The sequence below is a fragment of the Cavia porcellus genome, unplaced genomic scaffold (genome assembly GCF_034190915.1).
Source record: "Cavia porcellus strain 051 isolate PalLab524CR breed Dunkin Hartley unplaced genomic scaffold, mCavPor4.1 scaffold_7, whole genome shotgun sequence".
In the NCBI taxonomy this organism is placed as follows: Eukaryota; Metazoa; Chordata; class Mammalia; order Rodentia; family Caviidae; genus Cavia; species Cavia porcellus.
This window is the reverse complement of record NW_026947490.1, coordinates 55,173,664-55,186,732: the sequence shown is the minus strand read 5'-3', so window position 1 is coordinate 55,186,732 and position 13,069 is coordinate 55,173,664. Positions and strand designations below refer to the sequence as shown.

At 37.3% G+C, this 13,069-nt stretch overlaps 1 protein-coding gene across 11 annotated transcripts in view; it reads right to left on the bottom strand.

The window, feature by feature from the left end:
* Dcaf6 (DDB1 and CUL4 associated factor 6) overlaps positions 1–13,069 on the bottom strand; it is a 135,853-nt gene that overhangs the window by 12,348 nt on the left and 110,436 nt on the right. For all 11 annotated transcript variants that reach the window (XM_063253607.1, XM_063253612.1, XM_063253609.1 and 8 more), the window contains one exon: positions 697–835. In XM_063253607.1, coding sequence (XP_063109677.1) covers positions 697–835 — 139 coding nt within the window. The remainder of the gene's footprint in view (positions 1–696; positions 836–13,069) is intronic.

The window sequence follows — 13,069 nt, the reverse complement described above, 5'->3', positions numbered from 1 at the left end:
TTTACCTAGGCTGTGCAGAAAGCGGGTTAAATAGGTAACAATGAATATATGAAAACACTTTCTAGATATGAATGGTTCAGAGTAACAGTTACAATGATCTTGGCAGATTTCATTACTAAATAATATTGCATTAGGCACACAGGTCCATGGACTTTAAAAAACTAAAACAGATCTTACGAGATAAACTGGCCTATTCTTCGTACTTCATAGATGAGGAAATGAAAGCTTAGAGAGATAAAGTGACTAAAATAAAATTTCACTTGTCAACCTTAAGAGGGTTATATTTATAATATAACTATTTAGACTAGTCTGTATTTTGTGGTTAATCTGGATTTTGTAAATTCAAATCCTTATTCTAAAATTTACAAAGGGTAAAATACGAGCTTGAAAAAAAAACCTAGTAACTATGCAGATAGACAAGTGTGAAAAATAAAAGGAAAGCAATGGTTATCTGAATAAACTACAACATTTTTAAAAAATGTACACACAGTTTTCCAGGAGAATTGTTTTTGTAAAAATAACGATCTGTCACATTATATTATAGGTCTAAAAGAACCACATTGAAACAGAGAACTGTGAGGGTTCAATAACACTGTTTTACAAATCACATGGCAGTATGTAAGGATAATTATTACAGAAGAAACACGATGTTACGGAACTGTAATTTCACCCAAGAATGCCTTGAACTTTTACTACCATTGTCCTGGAGTTGCGATGACCCTTGTAAACCATCTTTACGAGTGGCCTTCTTATGTTCAAGGAATCCAATTCTTCCATTTCTTTCCTTTCTTTCCTCCGCCGGAAGAACTCCTGAATACGGGCCACAGCAGAGCGTCTATGTATTCCATATTAAAACAAAAAGCAAAAACAAAGAAAAAGCATTCACAAGGCATTCCAGAATGACACTGAGGAACTTGAAAATTCACTGACTACAACATTTAAGTACAGTATTTCAAGAAAGCATCCCAACCAAAAGCATGAAAAAGCAGACACAGTGAGAATACACCAGACTAGTTGAGTTACTACAACAAAGTATTTTAGTTAAGAGATCACTTAGAAATTTGATACTGATTGAAAAAGTAAAGAAAATAGCATGCATCACACTGGCTTTTAAAGGGCTATTTTATAACACCATGAGACAGACAAAGTTCATATGCAACTTCGATACACACAGATCCTACTTAATGTCTCTATGGTCATCCTACTAGAAAAAGGAATAAACAGAAACCAGAGAAATTATGAGCAACATATTAACAGGATAAGCTAATATTTTGAGACTTTATTTAAAACACTGTTTAAAGATGTCAAGAAAAAGACAAGAAATATTAACACATAAGGAATAAAGCAATATAGCATCTTTTCTATAGAGACTCCATATGGGGTGTAGAAATTTAGAGATAATGACGGAGATTTTACTTTCCTAAGAACAGAGTTAGTAACAGAATTGGGGATTAAGAATAAAGGATTCTTCTACTAATAAATAAAAAAAAAACTCTAAAAAATGTAACTAAAAAATCCTCTTTTAAAACTGAGAAAACTGACTTTACAATGAAATTCCTAACACAATATTTGCTAATTTTGTAGTTCAAATTTGTTATTCAAAACACATTCTGACATAACACACACGAGAAACCCATGATATTTAAAGTTTGTAATTTAGTCAGAAAAAAACACCACATAACAATTAATATACACTACTGACAAAAAAAAAAACATATTGTTCTCCTTTTATTTTTAGCAGAGCAAAAGGACTTTATGTCTATCAAAGTGGCAAGCATTTAGAAATAAGCAACAGTGGTAAAGATTTAAACATGATTCCATATATGTTAAAGAAAGCAAATTCTATTACTATAAACCTGTCTTTTAAGTTTAACACATAAGCAGGAAGATACAAAACCAGTAAGTGTCACAAATGGACGGGCCTATCTAGCCAACACCCCATATCCAGTACTCTAAAACTCTGCTTTGCACTCCCCATTCCTACCATTTTTTCCCCAATTTTCTGATTTCTAATACCATGGAGTAATTCTGCTTGCTTATGAGCTTTAATTAAATGGACTCATACAACATATACTTCTTTATGTCTAGTTTCTTTAGCTCAACATTGTAAGATTCATCAGTATTACTATATTTAGCTATAACACATCTTATTTGCTGTATTATTTTGCGAAAAATCATTTATCTTTTATTTTTGGTGGACAATAGGCTGGCTGTTTACAGTTTTTAATTATTAAAATAGGGCTACCATCAATATTTGGTAATACATTTGGTATCTATACATTTTTATGTTGGCTATGTACCTAAAAGAGAACTGGACCACAGTATGTACACAATGTTCACCTTTAACAGAAAACTCTAGTTTCCTAAAGTGGCTATAAAAGGTTATACTCCCACCAGCAGTATATTAGAGTTCAACACAGTACATTTTTGAAAAATTAAATGACATACATTATAATTTCAAACACATGTAAGTTTTGAGGGCTGAGATGTAGCTCAGTGGTAGAGCACTTAACTACCATGCATGAGGCTGGGGGTTCTAGCCCCAGCTGCACAAAAATGTGTAAGATTTGAGTCAGTAACTTTACTTTTTTAAAAAAGCATATTGTACAAAATTAAATATGCAAATATACAAATGTGTTTTTGGGGGCAGGGAATCATGGTAGTGTACACCTACAGTCCCAACATGTGGGAAGAGGGTGCAAGGCCCTAAAGTTCACGGCCAGCCTGGGCTATAAAGCAACACTTTGTCTCCTACAGAGCAAAACAAAGCCTCCCAAAATAAAAAACATCATCATGGTACTGAAACTGACAAAGATTAGAAATAATCTAGTTCAGATAGGAAGAACAGGTAAATAAATTAGGACACCCAAAATTTACTATTAAAAAGAGTAAGGAAGACTCATAAAAAGTACATGAAAGATTTCAGTATTTACTGGTGAATCCAAACACAAGTTACAGAATAAGTCACAGGAAACAAACGTTTATATGCATAGAAAGGATCTGAGAAGACAGTGAATTAATAAAAATTTTATATAACTCTAATTATGTACTGCCACTTTTAGAATAAAAATACTTTGCTCATAAAACAATGATATATAACTCTAAGCTCTCAGGCTGAAATGTTTTAAAACTTTCTAGGGCTGGGGATACAGCTCAATGGGCGGACACTTGTCTACCATGTAGGCAATCCACAGTTCATTTTCCAGTACCTCTCACACTTTTTTCTATGCTAAGTACAAGATATAATTGAAAAATGAGTCAGGTGTGGTGGCTCACGCCTGTAAACCCAGCACTCGGGAGGCTGACGCAGGAGGATCACTGTGAGTTCGAGACCAGCCTGGGCTACAAAGTGAGCTCAAGGCCAGCCTGAACTGCACAGCGAGACCCTGTCTCAAAAAGACAGAAAAGAAAAAAAAAAAAAAAGAAAAAAAAGTATGGTGACTACTTACATTTCTAAAAAATATGAAACAGTGAAAGGCAGATTGCTGTTAAACCCTCAAAGTATTCCCACCTTGCCTCTCTCTAGGGCACCGACCCCACTGTCCTGCCCCTTCCTGAAACGGTTCTGGAAGATGGCTTTCGTAGTTTTAGCTGCACTACCTTGATTGCCTCGATGTCCTGAATGGCCTGAAAACGCTGAGCTCTGATGGTCATTCTGACTTTGAGGAAGAACCAGAAGCAGCAGGGTGCCATCTGGAGGGCCAGGTGGGTGAGGACCCACTGGTGTTTCACCAGCTGCCTTTCTGCTGGATGGCAGCTGCAGCAGCGGTCCCTGTACTTTTAGTCACACCTTATAATAAAAGACGACTTCCAGAACTGCCTCACAAAGGACGATTGTGTTCAAAGCCGGGGGAGTATTTTGAGGCAGAATAATGAGAATGTGTCTTTTACTGTAATAAGTACATCTTTAAACAGTCATCATACATTTCTCACATCTCATATTTCTAATAACAAAAATGAGCCCATGGTTAAGTTTTTAAGTTACAAATTTCCAGAAGAAAAGCTGACAGTGGGAATGTGAGAGAGGTCAAATCCTCTCAAGAGACATGATATGTTGGATCTTGCTTTTTTAAGATGTGGAAGAAACAAGAAAAGAATATGGCACATTAGTTAAAAGTTACTGGGGGCCTCAGGTATAGCTCAGTGGTACAGTGTGTGCTTAGCATCTGTGGGGCTCTAGGTTTGATCCCTAGCACAAAAAATAACCAAGAAACCAACCAAAGAAAAACTCTTTGGCTTAGAAAGTACAGTAAATAGCAAAGAAATTAACTTTACTGATAAGGCAAAGATCTAAACGTTGCAAGTGGAAAAGGAAACATGTGACATGTTAAGAATTTAGATGGCAACTCAAATCCTTTAAAAAAGGTAGACAAAATCAAGGCTATATTAGTAATAAAGTAGAAATCAATATAAAGTAGACATATACCAAAGTGTAAGTGTTCATTTTAAAATCTTTATATATATATATATTTTTTGAAACAGGGTGTCACCATGTAGGTCAGGCTAGCCTTCAATTCACTTATGTAGCCTGGACTGGCCTCAAACTCACAGAGAGGCTCCCTACTCAGCCTCTTGTTTGCTGTGACTACAGGCATGTGATAACACACCCAGCAGCCTGCTCTATAAATTGCTTTAATTTACTACTTAGTATCTGTCTAGTTTAATATCATAAAGAATTATTTAAAAACCTAGACCTCAAATTATGTATTTTGCTATGCAATTTATTTATTTATTTATTTTAATCGGTACCGGGGATCAAACTCATGACCGCCTGCTTGCAAGGCAGGTACTTATGCCGCTGAGGTAAATCCCCAGCCCCTGTTATGCAATTTAGATTAAAAAACAAAAACCAGGTCATCTACCATGATCCCACTGTAACAAAAATTACTGAAGGGGAGAAAAAGCTTCACATGTACAAATTTCAAACTAGAAGACAAAATGACAGATGTTACCCTCTGCACAAGTCATGCAAGCATCTCACTCCGTCAGCAGTGCTAAACGATGCACCAGAAATCACCTTCCCAGAGGGTGTTTCACAGGAAGCACTACACATTACTGAAACTAATAAATCTGAAGACTACACATTACTGAAACTAATAAATTTGTACCTTTACAAATGAGCAAATGAAAGTTAAAATGTGTACATGTGAACAAATAAATATTTATTAGAAGCCTATTTGGAAGTTGTTTCTTTTCCTTTTGTAGTGGCAAGGATTAAAACCAGGCCCTAAGCATGCTAGGCAACCACTCTCTCACTTAGTTATATCCCCAGCCTCAGTAGTTAATTCTTTTATGGCATGTTACACTCATTGGCACACAATTTAAAATTCATAGATGAGCCAGGTATGATGACACATGCCTATAACCTCATCTGCTTGGGTGGCTGAGGCAGGAGGGTCAGAAGTTTAATGGAGCAACCTGACAAAACTCTTGTCAGTCAGCGTCAATCGATCAGCGGGGACAGGGCTGCGCCTCAGTGGTCCAGTGGTCGTCTATCAAGGGCGAGACTCTGGGTTCCGAACCCAGTATCACAGAACAAAGATTTTTTAACAAAATTCCGACAGTTAAATAATAATGGGAAGTTTTCAGAATTTAAGAATAAAGTCATAGTAACAGTATAAATTCCCCCTCACGAAGAAAAAAGAAGAACAAGGGAAAAACAAAACAACAACAAAATGCAACCGAACTGTTAGAAAACTTGGAAACAAAAATAAATACAGCTGTTATAATAAATTCAAAAGAGATTATTTAGAATACATCCAAAAGCATGAGAGTGAGGAAAGGTTTCGTGCAGAAAGACACTCGGTAAAAAGCAATCAAACAATAGCACAGACACAGTAATCAAAGTAGACTAAGATCAAACAGCAGCATGAAGGATAGGGTATTACTAGATAATGTAGTAAACTCAATTCACTAGGAATACATACAGTGTGACACATATTACCCAATAAAAATAGCCTCACAGGGCCTGGGATTTAGCTCAGTGGCATACGCGCCTGCCTGGCAAGCATGAGGTCATGAGTTTAATCCCCAGTACTAAAAAATATAAAATTAAATTAAATTAAATTTAAAAAAAAGAAGTCTCTTACAAAAATAGCCTCACAATGTATTTAGAAAGGTAAAGAGTAGGAACTGGGAGAATTAGACAAATCCACTATTCTACTGGGGATTTCAAGACATCTCTCCCACTATAAGTCAAGTTGACAAAACAATTACGATTAACAAATGACATATATAAAACTGTAGGACCAAGGATACAGGTCAGCAGCACAGCACCTGTCTGGCAAGCATGAGGTTGTGAGTTTGATTCCTGATATCACTTTCCAAAAATTATCCATTTAACAACTACATTTTTTTTCAAGCACATATGAAACATTTACAAATTTACCAAGTACAAGGCCACTAAGTCAGTCTGTACAAAGTTGAAAGGACAGGCCTCAGTTCAACCATGTTTTCTGAACACAGGTTAGATACTAACGACAAAAAGGCTGAGTATGTTCTATTTACAAAGTTAGAAAAAGAACATTCAAACATTCAAAGAACCATCACTCCAACCTTACACAAGCTCTTCCAGAAAAAGAGAACAACGTATTTTCCTACTCATTCTAAGATCAGTGTAGTTTTCTGCCAAAAACTGACCATGAAAATACATAGAAAATACCACTTTACCGGAGGACACATTCCAAGATGCCCACAGAAGGCCAGAAGACCCAGATAGAAGTGAACCTGTGTGTACTTGTTCCCTTGTACATACTCAAATATAGCTATGATAAAGTTTAACTCATAAGTTAATACACTGTATGGAGTGGATAATTATAACCTTATGATGTAATAAAAGTACATTAATGTGATTTTTTTTCTCAAAGTATCTCATTCGACTTTGCCTTTTTACTGGAAGGAGCATTTTTCATAGCTCCTCTTTGGTAAAAACTGAATTGTAAGCCTCTCTAGTGTTTTAGGGCCATTATTAAGTAAAAATAATGATAGCTTGAGCAAGTATGGGGACGGTGGTGGTATAATTTGGATTGGAAATGTCCCCCAGAACTCCAATATTGAAGGTGTAGCTGACAGCTGATGGGATTTTATGGTTGGGAGGGGTAAACTAGATCATAAGGACTTTTATTCCATTAAGCAGATCACGATTTATTCCATTAAGCAAAGATGAGATCACGATTTGGTGGCATTACTGGGAGTACCAGAAACAGGAGGTGAGGTCTAGATGAGGTGAAGGACCATGGAATAGGGGCAGCCCTGCAGACTACACACAGTCCCTGACTTCCTCTGCCAGGCCACAGGTCTGCAGCAATGGTCCATGCACTGAAATGTTAGGCCACAACAAAATAAGCCTTCTTCCTTTAGGCTGATCTTTTCAAGTGGTTGGTGAAGGGAAAACAAACAAAACAAACCCATACATGTATATTACGTGAATATGCTGGCGGGAAGAAGATTCACCTGTCCAGGTAAATGGATTAAGATAACACAAAGTTTCTCACTACTGAAAATGGTGTGCTGGGCTGGGGCTGTAGCTCAGGGGTAAGAATGCCTGCCTAGCACAAGGCCCTGAGTTCAGTCCCCACTATCACACACACACACACACACACACACACACACACACACACACACAATCCATCCATCCATCCAGGTGCGCTAGTTAAAACTTACGAACTATTTCTAGAAGTTTGCATGTAGTATTTTCAGACTGCTGTTGACTGTTGGTAACTCAAACTGCGTAAAGTAAAACCACAGAGAAGAGGGAACTATAGTATAAAAAGGAAATTTGTTCAGAATATAGATGCAAAATTCCTTCATTAAATGTTAGCAAACCAAACCTAACAATGTATGAAAAAGACAATACAATCATCACCAAGTTAAGATTTATCTCAGGAATATAAAGATTAGAACATTGGTGTTATCCACTGTTATTAGCAGGTAAAAGGAAAAAAAACCCCACATGGCAATAGAAAAAAAGATGTAACACAGGTGAGATGAAGATTACTGGGGAAATTCAACATTTAATCAATGAATGGGGAAAAGCATCCTGAAGTAGGGAGTGCTGGGGGTCTACAACATACATCATAAACAAAAATCAACTCTGTACAGATTAGTAACTTAATCATCAAAAGTAAAATCTTAAAAAGGTAAAGTTGGCTGGCTGTGGGGGCACATGCCTATAATCCCAGTTCTCAGGAGGCTGAGGCAGGAGGATCAATGCAAGTTTGAGACCAGCCTGGGCTACAAAGTGAGTACAAGGCCAGCCTGAACTGCATATCGAGACCCTGTCTCAAAAAAAAAATTTTTTTAATTTTAAAATATTGTGGTAAAGATTTTGTAAATAAAAGTGATAAGCATAAACAAAATTTAGCTACATTAAGAATAAAGGCAGATTAAAATCACAAATAGGAAAAATATTTTCATATTTATGATAATTGACTGGCATCAAAAATACATTTAGAATTCTGATAAGTCAAGAAAAGAAAAACAATTAAAACATTAAAACAAGCTAACAGAAAATCAAATACAGCTGGAAAAAAAAAAAACTCCATGAGAATGCATAATCTGGCTAGTAAACGGGACAAGCAATATCTTGTTACTGTTATCTTGGTACTGTTGACCCAATCAATTAGTGAAACTGAGAACCCTGACAACAGTTAGGTATCAAAGGTATGGATAAATGTGACTTAACATACTGTGAATGCTTGTGCCAATTTATACTCCACTTCAGAAAACAATGAGATTATCTTGTAGAATTAAACATCCCACCCCCTACGTATAGATGTTAGAAAAACTGGGCCAGGAGAAACCTTTCAGGAGTGTTCAAGTCATAATCTCAATAATAACAAAAAAGGACACAATTTCAACATCCACTAACAGGGAAATGTAGCAACTGTGGTACAGTCAGTACACATTTAATGTGAAAATGTGTTAACAGCCTCATAATATGAGTGAATCTAAGATAATGTCTGAAAAAAGGGCAAGTCCCAGTCTCAAGACAGTATGCTATTCTTTCCTAAAGTTCAAAAGTGGTTAAAGCAAAGTAAACTCATGTTCACATGGTCATGTTTTAGTTTTTAAAGCAAGGCAAGATAAACCTAACATTCCGAGAGTGGTGCCCACCACAGGTCCGGAGAGCAGGGAGGCAGAACTGGGAGGAGGAACACAGGTGCACTGAAGTTACGGCTGATTTTCTAGTTCTCGGGGGAGGTGGACATTTATTATAATAAAGAAGAGAAGCCATGTACGAACCAACAATGATATCACAGCACAGCCCAGGAATTAGAACAATACACTTCTCTCCGCAGATGAGGTTAGGAGCCCTTAATATCTCATGCCATGCAAAGTTCTACCACGTCTGGTGCTCTGAACGTGTGCACGTGGTCTGCCTGTTTGTCTAATTGCACTGAAAGCTCACAAGGGCAAGCGTGTCTTCATTAGCTCCAGTACCCACCAGACTTACTGAGCAAATAAAGTGACAAACGCAACAGTGATTTATCCAGTAATTTAAAAATACCAACCAATAGCTCAATGTATCAATTATTCTATTTGGGAGAAACACTGAATAAATGAAAAAGTACATTTGAAGGATGTATACTTGTTTTAAAAAATAAAAACTAGATTTTTGACTATTATTTTAAACATTTTTATCTAAGTTGTCACAAAAATGTGTAACTCTAAGGTTAAATTAGGAAGTACATTGTAAGAACCAGCCACAGTCTGTAAACCTTGCTAAAAAATATCAACTTGTCACAGTTAGCAAAGAGCTATGCTAAAATACAAGCAGAAATAAAACCAGGTATGGGTAGCATGCTTCTGATCCCAACACTCTTGGGAGGCTGAGGCAGGAGGGTCATTGGGAGTTTGAAGTCATGCTGGATTACACAGTCAGTTCAAAGGCAGCCTGAACTACACAGCAAAACCTTGTCTCAAAAAACCAGCAAGATTGGAAGGAAGGCAGGAAAAGTGGGAGGGAGGAATGGAGGAAGGGAGGAAGCAAGCAATTAGAAATCCATGAAGCTGCACTTAAAAAAGCAAAACATAAAAATTGCTTGCCTGTTGTTTTTAACATAGCAAAGTCTTTTGTAGAACACCATTACAAATAGCTATAGTGGCACAAAGTAACAGATACTCTTGTGTTACTAAAACAGCTTGCTGGAAAACAAAGAATTTTCAGAGTAGCAAAATGGTATAATCGAAGATTTGGAAAGCACTCAACCTAGAATGAGAAGATTTAAGACACAACCCAGCCAAACAAGGTTAATGTACAAAGGATACTGAACTAGCAATGGAAAATGAAGACCTAGGCAGAACCACAGCAGGCAGATTCTTTACTGTGCAGGTGTGAAACTCGCCGCAGAAGCCAGAGTCTCCTAAGATAGGTTCCTAATCACCTGGAGATGATCAAGAATGCAGTTAAAATTATCTGAAAGAACAAAATTTCCCCAACTGCAGGATCTCTGTAAGTGCTCCAAAAATAAGTTTCTCATCAAATAAATGTGGGAACTCATTTCAAACAAAGCTAAATAGGTTGAACTGCTTCAAACTTTCTTTCTTATGCTAATGTATACTGTGAATCTCAGAGGTAAATGCAATGTCCCAAATTTTGTGACTGCTCTGGACTTACTGGAGTTTTAAGAACAATAGCTTCCATCTTCTTAATTTCAGAATTAAATTCTCCTATCCCAAAATAAGCATTTGTGTTGGCTTTTCAAAACTAAAACTTCACTTTTTTCAATTCAAAGAATGAAAAATTATTATAAATATAGGGAAGCTATTACCACCACACCACATCCTTCAGCAGGAGAGTCTACAGCAGTTATTACTTTTCTGTGTCTACTTTCGTTAACAGCTATAAATCTTTGGCACCAGAACCAAAGCTCTACGGATATGTGCCACAGATTCATCCTTCAGATTTAAGAATGGGTATTACAATTAAAGACTAACTCAAAATCAATGAATTTATTCCACACTGAAAATGCTCATTATAACTCTGCATATCAACATCTTTCAGTAGTCAAGTTCAAAACCCACAAATTGGTGGGTTTTTTTTTTTTTTAAGCTTAGGAGATCTTACTACGGAGGTCAGGCTGGCTTTGAGCTTACTACTAGCCCACGCTGGTCTCAAAGTCACAGTGATCCTCCTGCCTCAGCTTCCTGAGTGCTGGGATCACTGCTGTGCACCACCACATCAGGCATAAATTCTTATTTATGCTATTTACACAGTTTTCTTGTGTGGCATTAGAAGTTTTCAGAAAAAGAAAACATTAATTTGAACCTTGTAACTTAGAATTTATAATTATTTAGAAAGGGTTTAACTAAAATTTATAAAATTGTTTGTTTACAGAGTATTTACAGGATAAATGAATTTATGAATAAGAGTTTGGAAGAAGTTTTTTTTTTTTTTTTTAAATAGCTTTTAAGGGCTTCAAGACACTTGCTTTATAAGAACAGCCATCTGGGGACTGTCATCTAGTTTTACCAACTAAAAGGTCTATATACTGGAACGCACCATTCTGACACCTGTCTTTACAAGTATCTGAAATGATGAGGTAGATGGACTGCTGGTATCCTGCTACTGTGGCTTTCTCCTCCTCATGGAGGGTGACAGAGAGAACTTCTGTGGGAAGGTGCTTCAAGACGCATTAGTAACCTAAGGTGAGAGGAGCAGGCCTGGTGATGCTATCTTTAGCAGGGTCTGCTTCCAAGGCTGGGCCTGGCTACCTGACGTTGGGAAGGTTTCCCACATTGTTGGCCTGGCTGGGACACTGAACCCTACTGCAGCAGTGTGCCCAGCTTACGTGCAAACAATATGATTTATGGTGAACAGCCCTTTCCCTGGGGCTCAGAATCTGGGCGGTCATGGGTGGGTGCAGTGGCATAGTGCACCTGCTAGGAAACATCTGGACTTGGAATCGTTAAGCTGCTTCCCTGGGCAGAAATACTCCGTAAGTGTAAACGCATTTTCCTGCAGAAGGAAGGAGCGTGTCCTGTGTATGTGGCCCCTCCTGACAGAATGAAAGTTGGAAGGTTGTGCTGGTCTCATCCACTCTGATGTCTTTCTATCCTGTCATAATAGACAATGTTTCCAGGTGTCTTTCTTCAAATATGTGAGAAGTCATGGGACCCTGGGAAAAATATTTCAGGGTTTCTCACTGATTCTGAGTTTTAGGAAGTAGAGGAAGAGAGCAATAAGTCATATCATCTAGGGGGAAAGGAATGAAAACTTTAGTTAGCTAGAGTTTTTGATAAAAATGTGTATTTCTCAACTCATTTCTGTATACCTTTATGCAGTACACTGGCCTTAAAGGTGCTTATATTTTTACACAGGAAAACACACATAAATAACAACATGTTTTAGGTAGACTAGTAGTCATAGGTAAGAGCACACAGCTGGGGCAGTAAGTTTCTAAAAAAAAGTATTATAAGATAATTGTTGGTGTAGTGGCCAATGCGGTGATGATGGTGCTGGGAGGTCATCTCAGTTAGAAGCCACAGACTAAGTAAACCCACGCAGGCCTAAGGCACACAGGATCTTCAGAACTCTAATGGCTCTCTGAGTGTCCTTGGTGACGCTCCAAGAACATGTGATGCTGGGCACATTAGTTATTTTTGGCCACAGTTATACAGTGAACCATCACACCAGGCAAAGCAGCTAAGGTTTTTCCTACAGCGCAGGCAACAGAAGTCACCAGAAGCAGACCTGATGAGAGGCTGGAGAGGGAAGAGGACTCTTTCACAGATCAGATGGGGGGTGATGGAATAGTAGTAGAAGGCAGAACACAGGATTTTATTAATTTGCACTTTATTTATTAATCAAAGGAAGAATAAGTCATCTATCATTTAGAGTCACAGCACATTACAGAAGACACCTTCACAAAATACTGTGAGACAGAACTTAATGAAGACTAGCAGTAGAGATAATCTGAGCTGTAAAAGTAATCCAATAAGTTTTATTTTTTAAATCTTTTTAAAAAAATTTGTGTTGAGTATCTCCAATTGCTAAATAAGGAAGCAGAAAAAACTGAGTATGGTGTCAGGAAAACACTGTCTTATAATCAGAAATTTCCCCAGACAA